Genomic DNA, 26,967 nt, shown 5'->3' on the forward strand with positions numbered 1-26,967 from the left:
ATGTGGTTGCTGGGAATTGAACTCAGGACCTCTGGAAGAGCAGTCAGTGCTCTTAACCTCTGAGCCATCTCTCCAGCCCGGCAACTACCACTTTTAACACAGTTCAAAACATAGGAAGGAGGGCTCCAAACATATATAGAGCGCATTTGTTATTTTGATAAAGGCACTGGAAAATATGTTAGTACTGGGTAAGACTGAGAGTAATAGGTTCAAAGACCACTGTGTTCTTGAGCCTTGAGGATGCCCCCAAACTCTAGTGAGCTGTTTAGGATCAAGGTCACAAATACTAATGACAAGTAGAAACTCCTGAAGCCAGGCGCATGGCAGGACATGCGGGCTAGGCCATCGTCAGTGCTTCCAGAGCAGCTGCTGTGGGTTTTCTCTCCGACGGCACTGACGGGCATCAACTGACCTAACAGTTCTCTGCCACTGCTGCTCCTAACTTGTTCCTGAAGAACATCAAATCATTTGGCTTTTTAGAACTTTACCTTAAGTAAGACGAAAACTGACTTTGGGTGCTAGAGAGATGGCTCAGTGGTTAAGAGCACTTGCTGCTCTTACAGAGGACCCAGGTTTCATTCTAGCATCCACGTGGTAGTTCACAACCATTCATAATTCCAGTATCAGGAAACCCAGTGGGGGCTCTGGGCACTAAGCATGGATGTGGTACACATACATACGTATAGGCAAAACATTCAGACACATAAAATAAAATAAATAAATTGAAATAAAACCACAGGTTTGGGATTGACAAACTGAGGAATTTCCTATGACATGTCTGATGATTGATTTCACAGTACTTTGGTATCTCCTATCTCATCCCTCTCCCTACTGCCTTTCCAATTTAAGCAATTGCTTATCTGCATTAGGAAAGTAGAAATTATTAGGAAACTGAGCTCAAGATAGTGAGTTGCTATAGTATGTAAGATACAGATAATTGCTTCTCAGTATAATATGCAAGAGGTGTATATTGTCTCAAATAAATTCTCCTGCCTTAGCCCCTTAAGTGCTTTGGACTACAGCATGATCCACTGTGCCCAATGATAAAAGTGTATCTTTAAAACCAAAATCCAGCAAGAATATAACCATTAAATTTAAAAATTAACTCAAAGAATTGGCCTTCATGGATTTCCTTCTTAAGGCATAGCTAATATGTTACTTTACATTTGAAAGATGCATTTCCAGTGACGAATTCAAAAGAATTTTAAATTACTTTAAAAAGTAAACCTGAAAAGGGTGGAATTATTCTAATTGGACTAAAAGCACAGTGAAATATATTTCACTCTGAGCATGAAGCACTTTGTACAGTCAGAGAGGGGGTGTTCTATCTAACCCAGACTCTAGATCTATTCAATCTCCATAGCAAGTACACCAACCAAGGCGGCACACAGATCTGCTAATCTATTGAGCAAAAACTCAAGTCACAGTCCAGGAAGCCTACAAAGACTTTACACTCAGAGCTACCCTGAGAAGTTAATGGCCTTATAACCATTTAAATATGCACTGTCATTTTGTTTAAACACAGCATAGGTAAAGCCACGAACACCAAAGTCCATCAACAGATGATTTGTGAGTGTGAGTGTGTGTGTGTGTGTTTATTTTGTTTTTTGAGGCAGGGTTTCTCTGTGAAACAGTCCTGGCTGTCCTGGAACTCACCCTGTAGACCAGGCTGGTCTTGAACTCACAGAGATCACCTGCCTCTGCCTCCTAAGTGCTGAGATTAAAGGCATGGGCCACCCTGGCCTGGCAATAGATGATTTTTAACAAATAAAAGGCAAGGACACCACAAGAGTTAATTTTCAGTAAAAAGAAACCACTAACCCTTGAGTTTTAAAACTCCGTAAGGATGAGAAAATAAGGCATGGAAGAATTCCCTAGGAACAGTATTTACTTTTGTCTGTTTCTGTTATTCACCTAAAATACCTGCAAGTACAAAAATCATACTTGTAGTCAAAGTTACACAGTCTAGGACCAGGGACAATGAACATTATATCACTAACAGAGTGGTGACATTTTCCCTGTAGGGATGTAACCATGACCAGCCAACGTCTCCAGGTAAACAGAGGTTGATGTCTGACCCACTTAAAAATCGACAGGCCCAACAAAATGGAAAACCTGAACCTCATGACTCTACCAGAAAACAAGTTGATCTGTGTTCAAGTTCAAGTTCTGTACAACCTGTGAAGACAATGACACACTCCAAGCCCATTTTAACTATAAAGAGTCTAGATGGCATCTGCTAACTGCATTTGCTGAGTTATAACTCCACTTACATGCCCTCCTTTACTGTGCCCAGGCTGGATCCTACAGTCACATCCTACAGTCCCGGAGAAAAGAGGAGGGCGCTTATTTGTTTTATAACTCACAATAAAGTCAAGGTTAAAGATGTGTTCTGAGGCTAAGATACAGAATATAACAGGCAAGATTGTGTTTCTGAGCAAACAGGATATGTGAGGCTATGCTACTACCCAGTCTTCCCTTGAAGCTTCCACTTGCAAACATGTGAAATTCAATCACAAGGATATGGTACCCATACTTCTAATACATCCCATAAATTATATATATTCATGTAAAAATTTAACCAAAATAAACCTTTGGTGAGGGAAAATAATTGCCTATGGTGAAGTCAAAACAACGCTATCATTAAAAACTACAGCTGCCAGCCGAATCACCGAAAACCCGACTCCACTGCTGAAGGCTCTGCGACTCAGCTCTTTCCTTGAAGGATTAAGAGAGCTCAGTGCTTTAAATCTCTAGTGCGTTGTCCAAGAACAAAAATACCAAATAGCCACAGCAGCAGCAGCAGCAGCAGCAGCAGCAGCAGCAGCAGCAGCAGCAGCAGGAGGCGAATCTACCAGTGTGCCACACCAGAGCTCACCGAGTCGTGTCCTCTGCCCTCCTCAGATTGCCTTTGCTGTCTCTCTCCCATCCCATTTGGCACTTGGTTACTTAGCAGTAATTCAGGTTACATCTTCTCAAACGGGCATAACTGTTTCTCCAGGACACACAAACACAACAGGTAATCTGTGACCTGACCTGACCTGAGGGCTCTTCAAAGGACTCCCCTCTGTGCCCCACAGAGCCTGCTGCTGCTCGACACTGGTAAGAGACCAGTGAAAGGCCGATGACAGTAAGTAAAATAGAAGTTCCCTTTGCCTCATACAACCATCAGTCCCAAGTGGATTATGGATAGGAAAGTGAACAGAAAGATACCGTCATTATCAAGACATAAAATGATTTCTTCATAAAACGTGAAACAACCATGAATTAAAAATTAAGAACATATGATCAAGAAAATATATCAGTGGGAAAGTGGAGAATGGGGCTTGTCTGAGTGTGAACAGAATCAAAGTTCACTGTATTATGTGTGTAAACTGCCATAACGAAGTCAATTATCTTGTATAATTAATATATGTCGGTTAAAAAAAGTTAAAGAAAAAGAAATGTCTAATTCTCAAGACACTGTAAAAAGACAATAAGCATGGAGAAAGGCAATCTGCAGCACAGTGCACTAGTACAGAGACTATGTAATAACTACACACCAGCAAACAGAAGATGAGCCAAGCGTAAGCAGTTCAATGTCAAACACCCATGTGACCCAAAGATGCCATGGTGCCCCGTTTCATTAAATCTCAGCAAAGATCAAAAACCAGGACAACACACCAGCTCTAGAGCATAAAAAAATATGTAAGACTAGTAATACCAGGAGCTGGTAAAAATATGGAGCAGAATGAACTCATGGTCACACCCCTGGAAGGAATACAGAGGCCTGGTGACTTCAGAAAACGTTAAGCTTTGCCTAACAAGAATGAGGCTTGCGGCACATATCTCATCCAGCATTTGCCCTGTGCCTAAGAACTTCCACGACAGTTTTGTTCATACCAGTAAAGCCCTGAAACAAATCCCAGGTCTCCAACGATGAGACTGGACAGGTTATGACAGTGAAAGAGTGGGAAAGACATAGAGCTATATAAATAAATGATATGGGGGGTTGGCGGGAGGGTGTGGGAGGAGGGGAAGGAGGGGGAGCTGGGATTGACATGTGAAGCAACCTTGTTTCTAATTTAAATTAAAAAATAAAAAAGACAAAAATAAAAAAAATGATAACTATGAGCACACTTATGAGTTCTGCCAAGGTGTTCACAATAAGAGTGGACAAACCTAAAATATATGATACACATGGATACAAATCTATTTATCAAGAGCATGGAAGAGAAAAATCCAGAACTCAGTCCTTATTACCTTGGTTACAGGGAACAGAAAGCAGATGCAATCAGAGTGAGGTGAGATTATACATGCAGATCCTCTCCTTAGGCTCACCCTTGCTGACGTATCTTGTAAGCTTCCCTTGTCCACCCTGGAGGTTCACTTTGTAAACTCAGAAATCTCGGGCCATAGGGATGCAGGCTCAGCGGGCACCAACTGAGGGTAGGGGTGTGTGTGTATGTGTGTTGGCAGGCACCTGTTGGGATGCGTAGGGTGAAGGTGTGTGTGTGTGTGTGTGTGTTGGCAGGCACCTGTTGGGATGGGTAGGGTGAAGGTGTGTGTGTGTGTGTGTGTGTGTATGTGTGTGTGTGTGTATGTGTGTGTGTGTGTGTGTGTGTTGGCAGGCACCTGTTGGGATGGGTAGGGTGAAGGTGTGTGTGTGTGTGTGTGTGTGTGTGTGTGTTGGCAGGCACCTGTTGGGATGGGTAGGGTGAAGGTGTGTGTGTGTGTGTGTGTGTGTGTGTGTGTGTGTGTTGGCAGGCACCTGTTGGGATGCGTAGGGTGAAGGTGGGAGGGATCAAGTGACAATCTATGTATTGGTTAGTGAGATTCTCTTCGATGACAAACTATCATACTACCTTTTAACGGTCATCCTAAGAATTGCTGAGAATCAGCTTTAAGACAGCACAGCAGCACAGGCCACTCTCGACATCTGAATGTAAAATCAGCACCAGGAAGCTTTCGCCTTCCCTGGTTTTGTCTACAGCAGTGTAGGCCTAGTGCTGAACACACTGTCTTCTTTGGCAGACAAGTGTAAGTCACGGTCTCCACAGGGAGCATCTAGTAGTTGGGTCTGCTATTTTCATTACATGTCTTAACTTTTGGAGGGGTCTTTCTGTATGTAACACAAAAGTATTAACTTAGAAAACACAGGCAGTGGTACACACGAAGTAGTATTTGGTTTGGAAATTTGATCATACAATGAAATATCCAGAAAAAGGTAAGACTTACCTCAGCTACTTCCTTTTGAAATGTTAGTGTCATCTTAGTTCTGCCATAAGCAAAAGGCCCATTTTTAAGAGAGACGTTTTCAAGCCACTTGATAATCAGTGGGGTTGAAACACTAAAAGGCAGATTTCCAATAATATGCACATTTGGAGGATCTGTTTGGTTGGAGACGGAGAAGATAATTTGGAATGAGTACACAAATATATTCTATGATCTTAATATCCAGTTTAATTTAGATTTAATTATGAGAATCAAATGAAGCCATATGAAAAGATACGACTCAGTATTTTTCAGTTCTCTTAAAATACACTTTTTTCACAATTAGTTTTGTATTTATTGAAGAAAAAGTTCTAAGAAAATTCATGAAAAGAGGTATTTTGAAGGAAAAGACAATTTTCTTTAGACACAATGACTTTATGGGTTTTGTCAGATCATTAGATACCCAGGAGGGGGATAAAACCTGAGTCTAAAATTTGAATGCTTGAAATATTTAGGCAGGAAATAAAACCAAAGGAATAGAGTAATCTAGGCAAATCCTTAGCAGGAGAAGATGCCGCAAAAAGAAAAGCCGAGAATCAAACAAACAAGAAGTGGTTTATAAAACAAAAGCTACAAACAAAGCCCCAAACCCTCAAGCCACTGGCAAAGAACAGTTAGAGTAAGTTTCCAAACACCGAGGACAATGGTGGAGCCCAATAACCAGGGAGGCCGGTGCCCAGAAGTCATGAAGGTGATAATATGACACCAAACAGATGGACTAGGCAGGTGAATGATCCTAGCACGGCTGGGTCAACTGCAGGCTGAGCCACCCCAAGTGTTGAGAAGTCAGTGACTATAAGTCAGTGACTATAACTAAAGTTACTCTGGAGAAGCCTGACCCTGGGAAGACTAGACACACAGATTTCTAGGCCTGCTAAAAGTCCTCTTCCACTTATGCTCAAGAGTTTCTGCTAGCAATCCATAATGCCCTGTATCATCTGCATTTCCTAAGAGCTAGACATTACAGGTACCCAGTAAACACCGTCCTTGAAGGAAGAGTGCCTTAGCGGTCACAGTCGTTACTGTGAAGACAAAGGACAAAGAGATCAAGGTCTGTGGGTGGCCTGGTTTACAACATTTGAAAAATAGTTAATACTTGGCACAGTGTCATAAACACATAAAACTTATTTGCATAGAAATTGCAACTTAAAGATATGAAACGACGAAAATTAGAGTGAGGGAAAACTCCACCAGGTATGGCAGTGCACGCCAGTAATATCAGCACTTGAGAGGCTCAGCCAGGAGGGTTCTCAAGTTCAAGGTTAGCCTGGGCTATATGAGGAGTGGCCACCCTTGGCTACAGCATGAGATGCCTTCTTAAAAAAAAATTAAGAAGAATTAACCAGATTTGTAAGAAAGTAGGAAAACATAAAATTTACAACGCACATTATTTAATTCTGTTCAGGTAGTTTAAGTAGAAGTATATAAAACCAAGCACTTTATTATAATAGATAGGTGATAGCTGAAACAAATATCTCTGATATGAACAACCAAACAAAAACAGACACACATATACCTGCCACTGAAACAAGTGACACACCAACCAACCCACCCACCCCACACTGTACTCACCGTCTTCCCACCGTCGTCTAACGTGGTTTGGAAAAGCCTTTTCTACCCTGTACGTCAGCACATCCCCATGTACAATCCTCAGTCTTCCAGGTGCTGCATCAGAGAGCATCTAGTTTACAAAAGGTCAATAAATGAGCTCAGAGACTCAGAGTAGCAAAGGTCACAGTCCTAACCCTGCACAGCAGTTAATCGGCGGGAAACACCAACACTAGGTGTGATCACTGGCGAACGGGCAGGACACCGTGCCCACTGAAACCATTGTGTTTCTACTTAATAAGGGCTAGGTAGACTAGCAGAGACTAGTGTGATAGCTTAGGATTTAAAAGACAGTGTATCAGTCTAATTTGACAGGCAGAATGACTTGTGTTTCTGCATGGTAAGAGTTAACATACTAAGAAAACTTAAAGTGAAACATGCATTAAATAAGCAAAGGATTGTGGACCACTACTTAGCCGCACTCATGAAGCTGGAAACTACTGTAGAAGCTGGCTCTCAACATCCGTGGGGTGGAGGAATTTGCAAAGATTTATTTTAGCAATAAATGAGGCAAGATTATACAAACAATAGTTTCAAGTATAGGTGAAATGCCTGTTTTAATAAGAAGATGGACATTTTAAATTTAGGATCAGTTAATTCAATATGGTTAGTCACGATTATTTATCAAAAATAATTGTGTACCTCTGACATTAATATACTTGGGAATTAATTAAAGCTAACATGGTTTGACAAAATTTAACTCATCAGTTTCAGATAATATGTCTTAGAAAACAGTAATTTCAAGATACTAAAAACTCAAGAGTTCTTATGGGATACTTGATCACTGTATAAACACAGTGAATTTAATGATAACATTTACCAATAATGGAGAAGGCTAAGTTTTTTTCTGCAACTATGCTTCACATAATTAAAATAAAACAAATTAGCATATCAAAAATAAAGAGGCAGAACTAAAAGCTTCTGTTACACAATGTCAATATATAAAAAGTAATCAAGTAATTAGTAATTAGAACTAGAGTAAAGGAGTGCAAACCTGCCTCTCTGGTATTAGTTAAAATGCTCTGATAACTGTGTTTGAAATGTTATTTTTTTCCATATTCTCACATACATATCTATGTACTAAGAGCTGACAAAAACAGCAATCTGCTTTCCTTTCCTAGTACAAAGCTGCATTTCTATTCTATTCCTTTTGGACTCCCATTCAAGTTTAACACTCAGTCATCCACAACAAATCCATCTTGTAGAAGGTCTGTTTCCTCCTGGACAGCTGTGTAGCCTCAGCTTTGCTTGTTCAATTCCTCAAGGCAGAAGGAGAGAGCTGAATTATGGGGTGTGTGGGGGGGTGCCAAACCAACTGAACTGATGTTGCGATTATAGAAAACACCCTTTTAAACGCCTACTATGACACTCAGCAACAGCACATACAGATTCCCTACTCAACCAGAGATAAAGGAAAAATGTGTTCATCAGATCATGCTATGGTGACGTGAGAGAAATCCCTAGTCACTTCCAGAACAGCCCCAAGGCATTCTACTTCAAAACCTGGAGATGCAACAAGATGATCGATGGGCTCACAGCACAGCCCACCATGCTAACAGGTGTCTGTCCAGCTGTTCTATTAATGCTAGTTTTCAATATATTCTTCCAAAATGACTGCTGCAAACCCTATCAGAAGAATTGTTAGCTCCTGGCTTGCATGACGGCATATACAATTCTTACTCTGTGTTAGAAGCAATTATGCCAAGTCCCCTAGAGAGGAAATGTTTCTTCCCATGTTAGGTTTTATAAAAGAACAATGAAAGGGCTGTGCCTTTAGGTCAGATACACACCGGAGCACTCTTTCCTTAATAGCCAAAGCTTGTGTGAAAGCATTCTGAAGGGGGGGTGGTCTAACAGTGCTTGACCTAGGTGGCTTTTGGCAACTTAATTTGATGAGAAAAGAACGCATGCAATTTTTGGAACTTGGACAAAGATTAAAATTTCCTTGAGAACAAAAAGAACTATGTCAAATAGCTATTGGGTGTATATCATGCCACCTTCTCTCAGTAAGGGGCTCATAACAGTCAATACTATATGAGCTAAGCATTAATTACCTTCTTCCTAATTTATCATAAAATAGAGCCCAAATATTGCTGAAATAAATACTAGCAGAAGGGCTAGGCAAAACTCTAAAGCAAACATGAGAAGAATCATATAATATTGTAGATGATGAACAGAAAGTTAAAAAAAATGTAGCTATAAAGGATGTCCAAAACAAACGAGGGTACTTAAGTTCTAACTTAAGTGGATGCTACAATACTTTCAAAGTTGGTGCTTGCTCTTAAACAGGGCAGAGAAATGATAGTAGAAGCTTGTTTACCAGCCCCATCATGGACGCAAAGATGTGTGTGATTAAAGAAATTTCCTTACACAGAGTTCACACCTTCATGTGTCAGCAGGTAAAAAGCTAACTATGACTCCCATGGTACAGAAGAGAAAGGCAAAGCTAGAACAGTTTCAATAGTAAGCTGGGGGTCAAAGGTTAGCATATCTCGGGACTGCAAACCAGTCTGCTTGATTTTTCAAATCCATGAACTTTCTGTCATACCCATTACAAAAAGCTTGATACAACACTAAACTAGTCGATTTCCTTTGTGGCTCTAAAACTCCAGTAAGCAAGTACATAACCTATTGAGAAAAACCCCTCAGCTTCCTGTACAAGAGCAGCAAAATGCACGGAATTTTTAAGGGTAAATCTGGCATGTGCCAAATCTGCACACTAAGAAGTATAAAACAGTGTCAAGAGAAAATACAAATTTATATACGATATTCATAGGTCAGAAGGTTTTTATCATTAGTGAATTCCCACCGAAATTAATTTTTAGTTTCAACCTAATCTCAATTCTAAAACAGAAAGATGAACTCAACACACAGTATGAAAAGGCAGGCAGGGAGCCAAGCAGACAGACACAGACAGACAGACAGACAGACAAACAGACAGAGCAAGAGAGGAGAGACAGCAATAGGAATTTGAATCTTTGAACCTTGACCTTGCCCCAACATACAAAAACTGAGTCAAAATGAACAGATACCTAAAGTTAAAAACCAAAAACGGTTAAAAACAACAACAAATACAGGAAATTTCTGTTTGTTTATAGCCCTGGCTGTCCTGAAACTCACTCTGTAGAACTTGAACTCCAAGATCCACCTGCCACTGGCCTCTTGAGTGCTGGGATTAAAGGCCACCACCTCCTCGCTCATATTTTCTTAAAGTTCTTTGTAACTGGTTTTCACAAATATTCTAAAGACATGACACAAAATCATATTTAAAAGAGAAAGCTGACAAATTTTGTACTTGGTAAAAGTTAAATTTCTTTTCAAGAGACACTGTTAAGAAAATGGGAAAAGAAGGCACAGCTGAGAAAGTGTCAGCACAGCGGCCTGAACCACATAGAGAGCTCTCAAAATTTAAAGAGACAAATGGACCACCACTAAAGATAGCTAAATAATTCCTCAAGTAAGTATAGGTGACAAGCAAGGACACGATACCCATGCAATCACCAGCCATCAGGGAAAAGCTAGCAACCCCTCAAGACACCACTCCATACAAATCACTAGGGCTAAAAAGCGCACTAGACCAGTGTGTGCAAACATGTACAGCAATTACAACTCCGCTACACCTGGTCAGAGTGGAAAAATGGGATAGCTACTACAGCTTGGTAGCTTTGTAATAGAAAATAACATAGGCACAACATCAGACCCAGGTATTATACGCATACATCTTTACTGGAGAAAGATGAAAGAATGTACTAATAAAACAGTTGCATGATAATATTCAAATGGCTTCTATGCGATTGTCAAGAAAGTCCATCAAAAGGTGAGGAGCTATAAAATTTGTATATTCACATGGTGGACTATTTATACAGCAACACACACAGAAAGCTACTGATAAATACCTCAGTATGTGTGAAAATAATTATTCCGAGAAAGTTACAAATACACACAGCATTAACTAAAAAATACATAAAAAATTATTACACTCAAACATAACTAAAATCTTCCTCCTGATCCGTTAGTTGTCCAAGAGTTAGCAAAGGGAGGAGGAAGCAAGACACAAGTTCTCCTCATGACCATTGTTTACCATCTTTAGTGTGAGGACAGTATCAACCACATCAGTAATTGAAGTACTCCCACTGTGTAGTTTATGGAACCTCGATAAAAAGGGAACACGTAAAACCAAGTATTTACTGGTCAGTGCTTCAGAAATATCAGCTATCATTATAATTAATAATGTATGAAACAAACAAAAATTTAAGAAGCCATCTGGACAGCTGGCCCAAAGAGAAACACATTTCTGACCTTATCCCCAGCTCACAGATAGGAGGGGAAAAAAAGTCTACTGAGGCATCAAACTCCTTGAGACATAAAATCTCCTTACTCCCCTTCCTTCATAAAGAATCTTTAATCACAAAAAAAGCGAGAAAAATACATGACCACAATATAATGAGGAAGAAACATACAACCTGAGTGGTACAACATTACCAGAAAGTAGTCTATTGGTCAGCAATCTCCTGGACCAATTCTTAAATCACCAGGGATGGCCCAGACATGGAGACAACAACTTGATGTTAATAAAGATTCACTGAAGCTGGGCATGGTAGCCCACACCTTTGAGCCCAGCACTCAGGAAGCAGAGGCAGGCAGATCTCCGAGTTCAAGGCCAGCCTGGCTCACAGAGTTTCCCTGTTTTGAAAAAACGAAAAGCAAAGCAAAACAGATTCACTCAGTGAACCAAGTGTCATCCATGAGTAGACAGAGGCAAGATGCACAGAATTGCCCACCTAAGGGCACACAGCTAGTGATGGAGTCTAAGTTAACCCTGGCAGCCAGAGGTGAACATAAATGACCCTTGCCATAAGAACCACCTACCAAACAGGTTACTTACCTTTCCACCAAATAGAAGGGACATTATATGGAAACAAGGAGGACCCCAAGAGAAGAACACATGATCCCCGAAGAAGGGGAGGGGCACAAGGGGGATAAGAACCCCTGAGCAAATTGGGAGCAGGAAGTGGAAGGGGAGAAGAGGAGGGGGGAGGAGAACAGGAGGACTGAGACAGGGGAGGAATAGGGGGGGTGCCTTGATAGAGGGAGCCAGTACAGGTTTGGAGAGAGGTTTGGCACAGGGGAAAAGCTAGGGGATCCACAGGGCTGACCCCAAATAAGAATCTAGGCAGTGGTGGAGAGGCTGCCTTTCATGCCCTTCTCCTATACTGAGATTGATGACTCCCTTGGTTGCCATTCCTAGAGCCTTCATCCAGTAGGTGATCGAAGCAGAAGCAGACACCCACAGCTAAACACTGAGCCATACTCCAGAACCCAGTTGCAGAGAGGGAGGAGGAATGAGCAAAGGAGTCAAGACTGTGCTGGAGAAACCAGCAGAAACAGTTGACCTGACCTAATGAAAGGATGGAGACCCCAGTCATAAAGCTGGGGAACCAGCATTAGACTGAACCAAGCCCTCTGAATGTGCGTCTACGGGACCTCGAACAGTGGAGCCAGTGTTTATCCCTAGAGCACAAATGGATTTGGGGAGCCCATTTCCTATGGAGGGATACCACTGCAGCTCAGACACGGGGAAGGAGGGCCTGGGCCCTCCCCCAAATGATGTGATGAACTTTGATAGTCCCCCTTGGAGGGCTTCACTATCCCTGGGGAATGGGCAGAGGGTGGTTTGGGGGGTCAGTGGGGAGCATGGGAGGATGGGAGGGCAAGGGAATGTGGGGATTGATATGTAAATAAGAGTGCTTCTAAAATTAAAAAAAAAAAGGGACATTACATGTGTCACCTGGTGCTCCCCTCCCCCCACAGCTGCCTCAAGAAGATGCTGGAACAACCAAATCAAGCTACAAATGACATTCTTTCATCCAGAAGACATCTTATAAATTATTACACTTTCTTTAAAAAGTAATTCTATTAGCTTAGAAATCACTAAAATGGAATCCTTAAAATAGGACACTATTTCTGCTTTTATGCAATTTTATGATTAATTTAGGATGCCTAATAGAGCACAGCTTTATATATTGAAACATTCGTTACAGGAAAAAGAAGTCTATTTGATAATTTAGTACCCATCATTTCTTTTTAAGGCAGGTTCCTTTCCTGCAAGGACGACAAGAATTCATTTTGCTGCTTGTGAAATGTGTAAGAAATCAAATGTACATTTCCTGACCTATCTTGAATTAGCTTTGATATAAGAAACAGTATAAAACTTGATAACCAATGTTACTATTTACTTTTACTGTCCAAAGACACATTTAGTCAGCTGCTCTGATACATACCCAACAGTCACAGACAGTTTTATTTCCCACAGGAGACACTACTTTGTAGCACTGTCATATCTAGTAGAGGTACAGAGGAATGAAAAATCAGATCTTCATCCTTGGGCTGCTCAGGGTCTAAAGGAGCAAGACTGACCACAGAGAAACAAGGGCGACACAGACACAGCGTGGTCAGCGATGGTAAATCTTAACAAAGAGCAGAGTCAGGAGCAGGGACCCCAGGGATAAGAAAAGGGTGGTGGCTGCCCTCCTAACAGTTGGCCTTCTGACATCTTTAAGGAACAGAGAATACATACATTAATGTGGGAATTAGCACAGATGCTATTCACCCTCTGATTAATGGGAAAGATGCACATCACAGGTGGTGAAATATGATGGTAAAGAAGCCTCTTTGAAGGGTAAGGGAGCCAAATTAATGTTTTCTATGCCCACTAAAGGCTACAAGAAAAAAAAAAACACAATGAGAACAACACAGCAGTTATCAGTTTCTTTTTTTTTTTTTTTTTGGTCATTAGATAAATACCCAAAACAATATTCCTACTTACACTGCCAGCCGGTGGAATGTGGTTCTTAAAGCAAACAAACAAAGCAAAATCCCACACTTATAAATTTCACATATGGTCCAGGAACATTTATCAAGTATCACTCCCAAAATTAAGTTAGCAATCTGAAATGAATTCTGACTGGCAAAACTAGATACAAGTCAATAATAGTAGTTATTTAACACATGAAAACCAGATGAAGCAGGATGAGAAAAATAAAATCACTAGTTTTCTAAAGAAGTGCTGACAAGCAGCTGTGGAAGGGTCCTTCTGCACACTGCTATCACTGTTAGTAGAAAGCTGATTGGCCAACGGCTAGGCAGGATTTTAGGGGCAGACAGAATGCTGGGGAGAAGGAGGGCAGAGGAGTCACCAGCTAGACATGGAAAAAAACCAGGAGATGCAAGATGAAAGAGAATGTAGATTAATATAAACAGGTTAAGTTCTAAGAGTGAGCTAGTAAGAAGCCTCAGCTTTGGCCAAGCATTTATAATTAATTAGAAGCTCCCCGTGTGGTTATCTGGGAGCGACTGTTGAGACACAGAGAAATTCCTAGACTTTAAAAACAAAATTTCTCCAACTATTCTAGCATACACAAATAAGTATTTGCATATACTATCTTTAACCTTTTTTTTTTAGAGTGGAAGAATAGTGGATAATTTTACTGTGGTTATAGTCACATAATACATTGCTATTCACATGGGTCTAAAGCTCAGGGCTCTTTTAAAGTTTTAGAATTACATAGGAATCAAACAAAGGCCTTCCAGTCATCAAGTGCCTCATACGAGAGATTTCTCTGCAAGATCCCTGATAGGCTCTGTCCCACTGTTCGCCCACGCTTTAAAAACCCATCTTCCCCTTTTATTTCAAGTCCTCAAACCTGCTTCCTTGAATTTCCACTTGTCTTGTTTTTTTTCTACAATAGTCAAAACAGGCTTATTCACTGCCAGCCTGAGATGGGCAGAGTGCAGACACTCACTCTTGGTTCTCACAGTTCAGGTGAAACATTTTTTTCCCCGTAACAGCACCTGTGTGTTTAAAAAAATCTCACTCAAACCTCCGTGGTTCTAAGTGATGCAACTTCTTTCTTTATACATAAAAATTCTCTTGTAAAATTGCCTAAATCAACAACTATACTCAATTTGATGAGGCTCTAGCATGTATCTTCTTTATCTTTTATGTGTGGAAAGAGTTTTTTGGGACCTAAAGAACGTTCTCTGAAGTCATGCCAATTGGTTATTATTAGCAATTATTTATGGGTGGGGAGTTGAGAGGGTTGGTGGGGGGGAGGAAGGGAGAGAGAGGGAGCTGGGATTAACAGGTGAAGCAAACTTGTCTCTAAATAAAAATATATAAAAACAATTATTTATATTTCTTTCTATAGAACTGGGTCATAATATACGTAGCTTAGAAATAAAGTTATACAAATAATTATTTATCATCCGTGTGTAAAGTGCTTTTACTCAAACTGATCAACAGACTATTTGAGTATTCCTGCATACAACAGTTTTTTAGACTTCTCTAGATGACAGAACCGTAACCTCTGGGGCAGGACCTGGAATCATGGCCTAAGATTTCATTCAGTTTTTGCTTGCTAAGAAAGACACTTTGAGTTATCTCACCTGTAACCCTGGAATAAATCGAGTGTCCTTTTCAACCACCAGAAGTTCAGCAATATTGGCATTGAGAATGGATCTTGTGATGCCCCCAGGCCCGGGGCCCACTTCATAAACATAAGCATCTGTTAGATTGCCAGCTTTCCTTACAATTTTGTCTAAAAAAAAAAAAAAAAGCGTGTTAGCTACCTTTATTACCATGGCAAATTCCCTAAGAATTCTCAACAGTTACTACTGATTAATTACCTCACTCTAAACCAACACGTAACTGTCATTAATATTCTACATCACGGTATAGCTCCAGTTCCTTCAACAAACAGGATTATTCTGACAATTTCCTTACCTCAAATTTAATTAATACTGCATTTTCTGTTTCTCCACCTCACCAACCAGTTCCTAAGACTCGGTTAGATGAGCATACAGCATTATAGCCCTTGAACATCAAATAACCGATTACTTCCACATTCATCCTCCATCCTCACACGCAAAAATCCAAAAAGAGAATGCAGAAGTCCCTGTTCTCCTCCGTAGCTGCTTGGAGGCCAGAGTGACAATCACAACCAACTCCCACTAGACTCTGAAATTTGAACCCTTGATCATTTCCAGAAAAAGGTTTGGATTTACTACTTGAAATTTTAAGTTCTGAAAATACACATGTTAAAAAGGAATTACTAACTCTTCAGTCAGTTTAAGTTAGCAGAACCTAAGAAATCACACAAAAAAGGGGACTAATGGCTCACTGCAACTAACCATCACTCTGGAAAAACACAATGGACTGGTCTTACTGACTGCAAGATATTAAAATTTACACATCTGAACCTCTCTGGAAATTTTACTATTGAAAACACACTAGCATTTCTTGGCACTGTATACGGACACTGTGCAATCCCAGTTGATGGTTACTGACTATCAACTTAGGTAAACTTAAAGGCAAAATGTTGCCTACCCACTCTCAAATAGTATTGCCTTATAATAGGTAGAGAGGGAATCAACGACGCCCCCTAACCAGCCACCTGTTTTGGCTGACACATGTAAATTCTCTTACCATTCTAATATAATTTATCTGAACTACATACACATCAAGTGTCACGAAGAAAAGCAAATGGCAGACAGGAGTTCCACCCTAGGCATGGGCTCCAAAACCAAGTCCTTTTTGTTTTGTTTCAGGTTGCCAAGCTGTCTCTCGGAAGGAACGAGAATGACTGACCGAGCAGAATTATGGACTTCATATTCTCAGGTGGGGCAGAGGTTCCATTCTTACGCTTCGCAGGAGCACTCACATATAACCAGATACCAAAGACGCAGCGCCAAGCCCCGGATGTCTGAGTCTCAGACTTGCTCCGTCTGAGTTCACCAGGATAAAAGCACCTTTACTTCCTTTCACCTTGGTTCCCACAAGAGTGGATAAAGGACCTAAGAATCTGGAACTTACTTCCCGGGGATACACACAACAGAACGTGAATGAAAAATTAAATGGTTGGGGATGTAATTCATTTGACAGAGTGCTTGTCTAGCATTCCTGAAGCTCCAAGATGCACAACGAACAACCATTAACTGAGCATGGTGGCACAGGCTTTTAAGTTCAGCACTTGGGGGGTGAGGGCTGGAGGATCAGAAGTTCAGTGTCCCCTGCTGCACAGTGAGTTCAAGGCCAGCCTTAGACACAGGAGACCGTCTTTAGAGAAAGTAAAGTATTTCAGTAGACAATGCTGCTTTCTCTTTAGTATTTGCTAATGGCTGGGAGAGGATAGTATTGGCATTGCATGGAACCAAAGATTCTAAAGGTAGGTAATCTTAAGGTCCTTGTAGGCCTTTCTATCCAATAAAAGATGAGAAATCTTACGTGGGTTAACTGTTTTACAGTGTAAAGGCTTCAAATTCAAGAAACAAATGACTAATTTATGCTTTGTGGTTCATGCATCATGTAATCAAACTTTTTTTCTTTTTGGTGGGGGTGTCTCCTTTAAGGTAGGGAGAGGGGCTGAAACTCCAGCAGTCAACTAGTGCCCTTATTTGCAACAGATGGGCCCTATTCTCACCAAAGGAAAGCATCACTAACACGTGGGTACTAAGTAAATCAATAAATACCTGTGAAAACTCAGCAAAACTTGGGTGACCTTCACCCTATACAGATTTTACGGCAGAGAAGTGACTTTTAAACTGGCACGAGGAATTCAATTTACTAAACTGCAAACTCAAGGCTGTCGCAGTATCACAGTCTCAGCGTTGGCACCAGGTAGCTGTTTGCGCTGCTTGCTTAGTATGCATTTGCAGAGCGAACACCCATTCCCTAGAGGGGCTCTAGGACTCAGGAAGCCAACATTCATCCTATTCATCGACTTACTATTTTGGATTCGTTTTGGAAATAGGGTCTCTGTTTTTAACTGGTGGCCAGCCTCCTGCCTCTGCTCTGCGAGTGCTGAGATTACAGGAGCGGTAAGTCACCGCGCCAGGCTAACGAGGGGCAGATTGGGGAACTAGTGAAGAGTAAAAAACTGCACTTAATTTAAATCCCGCTCGTAATAAGGCGCACGGGAAGCAACTCCGGCGGGCAGAGCCGTCCACCACGGAGCGTGCCTTCGGCCCGAGGCTCCAGGAGCACCGACTCCGAGGGGACCGGGAAGCGCTTGACTGACGGTCGCCCGCCCGGCCCGATCACCCGCCCGCGCCCACCGGGGACACCCGGGCGAACTGACGATTCAGCCACCTCTCAGCCTCAAGTCCAGGAGGAAATTCTGGGAGAGCTGCTTCACCGCCCGCAGTCCGAACAACTTAATGATCTCTCGAATGGTGGGCAACGGGGGAAGCCGGAAAGTGCAGAGCTTCCCCGAGGCAGCCATGAGGCAGAGCCGAGCGTCCTGCCCCGCGCAAGAGCTGGAAGCGTCCACCGCGCAGGGAAGGCGGGGCCTGGGAGACGACGGCCCGCCTCTGAGGCCGTCTTATTGGTTGGAGACACTACCGGAAATGACGAAAACTGACAGGATGTTTGTAAGTACTGGGAGCGCAAGTCCGCCTCAGGCCGAGAGCGGTGCAGGCTGGGTGAGGAGAGGGGCAGGGCCCTGGGGACGTGTCCACGGTGGGCGGGCCTTTGTAGTAGCCCCGCCTCTGGGAGGTTCCGTAGGCGTTTCAAAGGCTAGACTTTTGATTAGTAGCGGGAAAGATGGCGATTTGTTTTCTGTTAGCCGTTTTTTCTCATAGGCTAGGTATTTTTATTTGCTCGTGTCTCTCACTTCTCCCAGCCTCAGTGTTTTTTTCCGTTAAGTCGCTCAAAGTTGTGAGCGCCACGTGAAAGCGGTCACCTGTGCACAAGGCCAGCTTGCTGTCTGCTGCCTCCAATTACCAGAGCCATGATTTGCAGCTGAGGGAGTTTCACAGGGGTGCCTGATCTCATTCGGGTTTGTGGAGAGGGCCGGTCACAAGAATTCCGACTCTCTGGCTCATCAAAATGTATCCAGCTGAGGAGAAACCTCACCTGAAAAAATTATTGTATATTAATTTTATAAAGTTATGGGCTTGTTTGTAACTTTTCCCATATATGCAATAACATATTTTACTCCCTCTGTTATTATCAGTTGTTCCCTTCTCCATTTTCTTGTTCCTCACTCGTAATAGTTCTTTTACTTTCAACTCTTGCCCCGCTCCTATATGTAGGAGAAAAAAAAAGGCATGCGTTATTCTTGTCTGTGTTTGGCATATTTCCCTGAAGATGTTAATTTACATCCAGTCATAGCATGCTTCAGAACTTAGAAAACTATAGACTTTTTTAATAGGTGAGCCATCTGAAAACCGATTTTAGGAATTTGAGTTTTGAACAAACAGCTGCGCGAGATAATAGCGTCCCAGGTTTAATCAAGAGTAGGAGACCAGTTAAATCAAGTAAAGGAAAAACACCTAGCTAATAATCTACTAGATTATCTCCAGATCATTTCCCTTTTCTTGTCATAAACGACTCCTGACCATTTTCTGGTCAGGATTCTTTGAAAGAATTCCAAGGCCTGCCTCGTTTTAGAATCGTGCATGAAAGCCATTCTGGATCTTTAAATGTGCTATAATTTTGTCTCTTGCCTTCAGCACTTTAAACTTTGAGAAATGTTTTTTGATATTATTTGCCAGTCTTGTTTCACCTTCCTTTTTAAAATCCCTCAATAACAAGTGGTTTTGTGAAACAGGATACATATTTCTAACTTCAGTTTAAGGCAGGTTCAAGAAAACTTGGTGAAGCCATGTAATTTAACAAAGCTAGAAGATCATGGATCCCAGCTGTAGTTTAAATGTATGGTGGCTGTCATCATTTTTAAGCAATGCCAGTACAGTCAGCATCAGGACCACTCCGTGTTTAGCCTTTGAAGACTAAGGCCCTTTCATGCTGCAAGCGTTGCAACTTCTCCCCTTTTCTCAGAGTAGTATTTGGAAAGTGAACCACAGAGGGATTATACTAAAACAAACAAACAAAAAAACAAAACAAAACAAAAACCAAAAAAACAACTCAAGAGAACTGCCAGGGTTCACATCTAAATATTTTAGAATTATTCTCTCACCAATTGTTACAATACAACAAATGGATAGATTTTTATTATGGTTTATTATGTTAAAGGTGAGACTTGGGGTGGCTCAGCAGCTTCCCCACACTTGGAAGTGGAAACAGAGGGCTTGCTTAGGCAGGGAAGTCAATGCAGAAAGTCTGGTTGGTACTTACTGCCAAGTACAGAGGGAAGACAAATTAGACTTCTGTCCTCTGACATCCGAAGGGACAAGAAAGAACGGGAAACGATTAAAACCTTTCTCTCAAGTGGGAGAATTTTACTTCCTTGGCTCTTCTTTCACTTGCAAGCTGCTGTATGGGTTATAACAGAATCACACATTGTTTATGTTTCTGGTAGTTACTTAAAAAGAAAAGAAAAGAAAAAGCTAATGGGAAACCAAACCAGTATGGGCCTGATAAGGGAGAGGAAAAACTCCAAGCACGCACTTTCGCTGTTGCTAGGTTAGCAGGAACAACGGGATGATTGACAATACCTCTTTGTTTTAGAAAACAAGGAAGTGGTGAGAGTTGCCCAGAGTGTCATGAAAAATCTGAGTATTTGATTCAGAGCTCTTATTCTCCATAATACTATACCTAGAAATCATCCATTCAGTCTATTTTGTTTTACTTCTGTGCTCCTGTGGCAATGACATCATCATCCCCGTCTAACCGTGAAGAACTACTGGCAAGTACAGTCTTTTGACGCACCCAGAGCCACACAGCAGTGTGTCTGGAGAAGTTCTGCCTGCTCCAACTTTAGTAGCCACACTCCTCAAGTACTGTATCAACTGACAGTGTTTTAAGTTAATTAGCATGTTCACTTTATGTTATTTAAATATATATAAATATGAATCTAGGTGTAGACTTGAATCTTCAGCTTCCGTATGACTACTTTGAAATACAAAGCAAACACATGCAAACCTACAAAACAACTGCATATGGTTTTATTATTTTATCAAGAAGGATGATGTAAAAATCGGTACTTTTTATGTTGTTTGGATTATCTTCTTTCCTGTTCAACTTATTCGTACTCTATTATACCATACATAATAGAAAGTTCTCTGGATTAAAATAAATCTGCTCAAAAATCAGTTTCTTTGTCACTCAGGAGAACATAAGAGGCACATATCGTGTCTGTTTCTGTTTTCATTAGCTTGAGAAACAACTGGAGTTGAGTCATTTGGCATAAAAGATGTCAGAAATACACAGGCTGTATGTCAATCATAAGGATGTTTCCATGACCCAGGATGTACTTACATGAACTTTTAAAAGTAGTGATATCAACCTAAAAATGCATTGGTCATAAACAGCATTTTAGATTCCTGAGAATTTGTCCTAGATCTAACTAGGGACTTCACAATGCCATCTTCAATAATCTTCATTTGTGAGGTTATGACCCATTTATAAAGCTGTGTCCCAGGCCACTTTCATTCGGTTCTCATTTAACTCCTTTGTTGAAGTTCCACAGAGACACCCAGTCATTGCCCCCTTGCTAGTAAGCACTGGAGCTGAGTCTAGAATTCAAATCTTTTGATTTTACTGTTTTTTTTATTAACCTTTCATTAAATAATTATTGAGTGAACTTAAAAAATCTGTCTTAGGAAAGTCTTCCAAGGTTTTAATAATTCTTGAGATCTAGTTTTTAGCATCATAAATATCTGATCTTAAGCCTTTGAATTTCAAAAATTTATGCATAACTCCTGCAAAAGCCTGTGAAATCAGCAGGGGGTGTTTTAGTAGCATATTATCCCTTAAAAGAGAGCGATGCAGTTTCATCAGTTTTGAAGCTTTGAAGTAGCTGCTTCATCTAGATACAGATTTTAATATGCTAAAATATTATAATTAAAACAGGAATTGCTAGCCCCACCTATCTGTGAAGATGAAGCACTGCATGTGATTCCATACTGAAGGCTATTGTGGACTTCTGTTTCTCATGAATCCCAGAGTAGCAATAAAGGAAAATTGTTATTTTAGTTGCTTATTTTAGTGAACATGAACGTGACTTCATTGATATTAGTAATTTAGTGTCTATGGGAAAAATTCTAATTCCAAAAGATTACCATTTTGTAGTTCCCTAGAAGAGACTTGAAAGCCACCTAGACCAATATCTTCCTGCCATGCGGGAATTCTCGGAGAAAATTAAATGTGGTTTGAAATTGCCAAATTGAACTTTATAAAAATGTCTTTTTTAGTATCTGAAGTGCCTTTTCCTGATAGTATTTTGTAATTCTATGATTCGAGGATCCAAATGAACATTAAGGGCTGGGCTTACCACACATTAAAAAAAAATTTTTAATGATGGTTTGATGCCCATTGCTCACAAAGGAAGTTTGTGTCCCACCTTGAGGGAAGGAGACAATTGTGACAGTTCTGATCTGGCTGGGGATAGAAAGCAGGGCAAAGCTCAGGCTCTTTGCCTAAGGGCAAAAATATGGTTTTCATCACTATTCCAGGCAACATTTGGAAGCTTGCTTATTGCCCTCAAAGATCCGTGAGTTATTGTCAGGTATCCTAACAAAGTGATGAAGGCAGGCAGCCCTTTTAACTAAGGATGACTAGGATGACTTAGAGAACATGAGTAGCTTTTTTTTTGTTTGTTTGTTCTTGTTGTTTTTCTCACAACAAAGCAAATCTTATGTGGATAAGCCAGCAAGTGATAAAGTCATTGTAAGGATCAGCTTTTATTATCCTTTGAACCTCAACATTTCACTGACAAAAATCTTAATAAATAAAATAATGAACACGAATACATTAGCAATGAAGACGTGCTGTTTATTAGGAATGTGATGTGGAGGCCAGTTGCTGCACAACTAGGTGTCTGGGTTGAATTAATGCATGCACATCCCTGGACATCCTTATTTATCACCTGTTCCCTCTCTGATAGGGATCTATGAGCAGTCTAGAGAGTAAGATTATATCTATTCCTTTCTCTCTGTCCCAAGTCCCTGATTCTTGCTCATTCTACTTCTATATTCAGACCAAAATGTGTATATTAGACATTGGATTAACTCAGTTCCTCCTGAGAAACAACTGACTTCCTTTTCCTCCAACTAATGAGTGCCATGAACGGGTGGAAAAGGATAGACATGTTTTTTTGACTTAATTCTTTAAAATTACATTTAATGTGTGCATGCATATGCGTGTATGTACATGTGCATGTGTGTGCACATATGTGTCCATGCATGCATGTGTATGAGTGTGTGCGCACATTCGTATGTATAATGTGCATGCATGTGTGCATTCCCAAGTGTGTATGTGTGCATGCCATGCTACACACGTGGAGTAGGAGTCTGTTGGAATGAAGTAAGATTGTCAGGCTTGGCGTCCAGCGCCTTACCCTTCTGAGCCCTCTTACTAGCCTATGACTCACTCAGGAGGCACAGAGCTTTCTGATTTTTGCTTCGGTCTACTTGGGATCAGTACTTTCATACTGCTGGTGGACTGTCTATATCACTCTGCCCTGCTATGCTTTCTTCCCCCTAAATATCCCCAGATTATCACTCTCTTCACTGTTCCCCACCTTCCAACTCAAGTCATCCTTCCTCTATTGAATTCCAGATGTCTGAGTAAATAATACAGAAGACACATTCTGATTAATTTCTGTTGACAGAGTTACCCATCAGCTAACTGGGAGGGGGGCCCTCCTTTTGCTCTGTGTGTTAATAGCAATCATGGGCAGACAAGGAGAAGTTTTCAAATGCTTGTCTCTGGCAACTGTCCCCCACCCCAACTCATGTCATTAGTAGGCAGACAGGAGCAGCAGGAAGTGGGTACCCTCTAGTGCTACAGTCCTTCTTCAGGCTTGGGGTATTGTGCCTCTTGGTCCCCTGAGAGTTATGGTCCTCCTGTGGACCTAGGCGCCCTCATTCCTTTCTTGCCACTGATGTTGCAGCTTCCAGGCAGGGTTAGGTGTTGGGGTTCTCTCAGTCATCAGCATACAGAGATGGGAGTCCTTAGCTCTTAATACCAGCCAGTATTACAGCTCTTCATCCAGGGTCTCAGTGCTGGCCCTAGAGATTTGACAGCTCTCAGGAACTTTTCTGATGATCAACTCCTAAAATTGATCATCTTTGGCTCCTTGCAACCTTCTGTCCTTCAACCTCAGCTCTCCAGCCTCTCTCGTCACCTTGCTCTTTCCTCTCTTTTTTTTCTACCTGCCCTACCTACTCTTGAGCAACTGTCATCTGTTTCTTCTATAGCTGTCATGATGATGGCTACCTTTCACAGCCTGGCCTTCCAGCTGCCTCTCCGCTGCCTTTGCTTGTCATGAGCTCAGCCTGCAGGGCTAAGAGAGGCAAGACAAAGCAAATTGAGAGAAGTCTCTTATTAGTCCTGACCTTGTAATACAAGGAGAAGCAGCAAACCAGTGTCTCCAAGATGACTCTCACAGTGAGCCTGAGCAGCCTGCTTAGACATCCCCCAGGGGGTGTTTGGATGAATCATAGCCATTTTTAAGCTGGTCCAATCCCAGCCTTGGCTTTTAACTCTAACTTTCAACACGCACAGAGTGTCCTTGTTTACAGACGAGGAAACTGAAGCACTGTGAAACGGAGTGTCCAAGTTCACATAACAGAGGATGTTGAACTTGGATGATCAGCCTTCAGGGTCCACCCATTTCAACTTCACTCTGTGTTGACTCACAGGGACTGTTGGAAGCGTCTATTCTCCAAAGGGCTGTAACAGCTCCACATCTTTCCCGTCCATGTGCTGACTTTTCTTGCTGACTCTATCATGTGATTTCTTAGTCTAATGTTCTCTTCTCCGGGAATGCTTGCTTGTCTCTGTGAAACTTTGTCTCCACATAACCTTCCCCATACAACAAGCCATCCTCAAATCGAGGTGCCCATCTGTGCCCTCAACCCCTGTACCCCATATTTGTCAGAAACTCCTAAAACGCTATGAAGATATCAGATCTGGTGCCTGACTCTATTCCTACTGCTGGCATTGTTCCTTACATTTCTGCAACAGTTTCCATCTTCTTGTCCTACAAGCTCATTCACTCAACAGCAAAACAATCCTAAATGCTTAAACTAAGTCATCCATCGTCATGGTGCCTCCCAATGTATTTAAAGTAAAGAACATGGCTGAGGTCTAAAAGGCCCATCTCACCTCTTTAGATCCATCTTTCCCATAATCTGTGGCCCTGCGGCTTTTCTTTCACGTTTTCACACGCGCCGAGCTCTCCTCCTCCTCCTCTCTGTTCTTGTGTCAGGCAGTGTTCTCTGCCTGGAATTATCACCTCCCACTCTTCAACTGGCCGGTTCTCCTCTCCCCCCCTCTCTTTCTCTCTCTCTCTCCCTCCCCCCTCCCCCACCTCTCTCCCATACACACCTTAAACTTCGAGAACTTTTCAGGACAAACTCTAACAAGAGAGACATTTAATTGACCTCTGATGAATTTTCCCTAAGACTTGTTTTTTATATTGCTTTCTTTTTTTTCTTTTGAAGCATAACTCTAAGAATCATGTCCACACATTTTCTCCAAAGGTTCTGGCTTTGATAGAACTTCACAACCTTTTCCGTTCCTTTGTATGTATGTCTCTGCCAACTGACCCATCAAGAAATGGTGTTACCCCATGATCAGAAAGGATTCTGAGCTCATAGAGTCGGTGGAAGGTCATGGAATGCCTCTGTAGACCAAGCTTTCAGTCCATGAAAGTTGGTCTAGGAGGATGTCCAGGGAGTCACAGTAGAGATTCAATGTGGCTGCCAGTGAGGAGTAGACAGGGAGGCTGGGAGCATCTGTGGAAGATGTGACTGTGTTCTGGTTCAATGTTTTAATAGTTTTGACCACTTTGGTACATCCAAGCTAAATGTCAGGTGGTGCTCTTTCTGCCTAGTGACAATCTCTTCAATCTCTTCTGTGACTCCATTTCAGCCTTTGTTTGCAACCTTCAGCACTGTAATAATTATGTCATTATTTATTTTGCTTCATAAAATAATTTTAAGTGTCATCCATTTTCCTGCAGATGTCCCATGACTTCCTCATGACTGAAGAAAATTCTCACGTGTGCATTTATCTCACTTGCCATTTTTACTCTTCTGTTGGTGGCCACAGAGGATGATTCTGTTTCTCAGCTATTGTGAGGCGTGCAGCAATACACATGAATGTGCAGAAGTTTCTGCGGTAGGACTTAGAGCCTTCTTGGTATAATCCTAGGAGTTGTGCCCAGTGGCCTGAGTTTAAGATAGATTATGAAGTAAACCCAACAAATCATGAGTCATTAAAGTAGACGAGGGAATTAGAAAAGAGAACCAACAGAGCTGTTCTCACAAAACTGATTCTGCCTGATGGTTTCTGGCTTGAAGATAGAGAAGAAGGACTAAGACCAAGACAGCCATGGGTACTGTATAGTTTTATGTCATCATGACACAAATTAGAGTCATTGGAAAGGTATTAATTTCAATTGAGAAAAAGCCTCCATAAGATGAGGCTTTAGATAAGCTTGTAGGGCATTTTCTTACTCAGTGAATGATGGGGGAGGATCCAACCCATTGTGGGTGGGACCACCTTTGGTATGGTGGTTCTGGGTTCTATAAGAAAGAATATTGACCGCCGGGCAGTGGTGGTGCACGCCTTTAATCCCAGCACTCGGGAGGCAGAGGCAGGCGGATGTCTGTGAGTTCCAGGCCGGGCTGGACTGATAGCCTCCAAAACAATACAGAGAAACCCTGTCTCGTAAAAACAAACAAACAAAAACAAACAAACAAACAAAAAAAGCATATTGACCAAGCCATAAGGAACAAGGCAGTAAGCAGCACTCTTCCATGGCCTCAGCAACAGCTCCTGCCTCCAGGTTCCTGCCCTGCTTGAGTTCCTGCCCTGACTTACTTCAGTGATTTCAGTGATGAACAGTGATGTGGACATATAAATAAAATAAACCCCTTCCTCCCCAACTTACTTTTGATCCTGGTGTTTCATCTCAGCAATAGTAACCCTAACTAAGACACTATGCTTATAAGATATGGGGAGCCTCTATAGCTGAAAAATCCCAAGATTTCCCCCCCTTGAGACTCCAGGAAGGAATGCTTCCTGTTGATATATATATATATATATATACATATATATATATATATATTTGTTCAGTGAGACCAACTTTAGACTGCTAAACTGTAGCACCATTAGATGATATATTTATGCTGTTT

The 26,967-nt window shown here is 41.5% G+C and overlaps 1 protein-coding gene across 2 annotated transcripts in view; it reads right to left on the reverse strand.

Annotated features, from left to right (window-relative positions):
• Positions 1-18,199, reverse strand: part of Tfb1m (transcription factor B1, mitochondrial) — a 34,757-nt gene extending 16,558 nt beyond the window's left edge. Inside the window, exons 1-4 of one of the 2 annotated variants that reach the window (XM_005065909.4) lie at positions 18,008-18,199; positions 15,307-15,458; positions 6,826-6,934; positions 5,218-5,369 (exon numbers count right to left, since the gene is read on the reverse strand). In XM_005065909.4, the coding sequence (XP_005065966.1) occupies positions 5,218-5,369; positions 6,826-6,934; positions 15,307-15,458; positions 18,008-18,140 (546 nt within the window). In that variant the 5' untranslated portion in view covers positions 18,141-18,199. Of the gene's footprint in view, positions 1-5,217; positions 5,370-6,825; positions 6,935-14,663; positions 14,686-15,306; positions 15,459-18,007 lie in introns of those variants that run through there. The other variant, XM_021224624.2, reaches the window with a different exon arrangement.
• Positions 18,200-26,967: the final 8,768 nt, after the last annotated feature.

Source organism: Mesocricetus auratus, unplaced genomic scaffold (genome assembly GCF_017639785.1).
Source record: "Mesocricetus auratus isolate SY011 unplaced genomic scaffold, BCM_Maur_2.0 Super-Scaffold_100018, whole genome shotgun sequence".
In the NCBI taxonomy this organism is placed as follows: domain Eukaryota; kingdom Metazoa; phylum Chordata; class Mammalia; order Rodentia; family Cricetidae; genus Mesocricetus; species Mesocricetus auratus.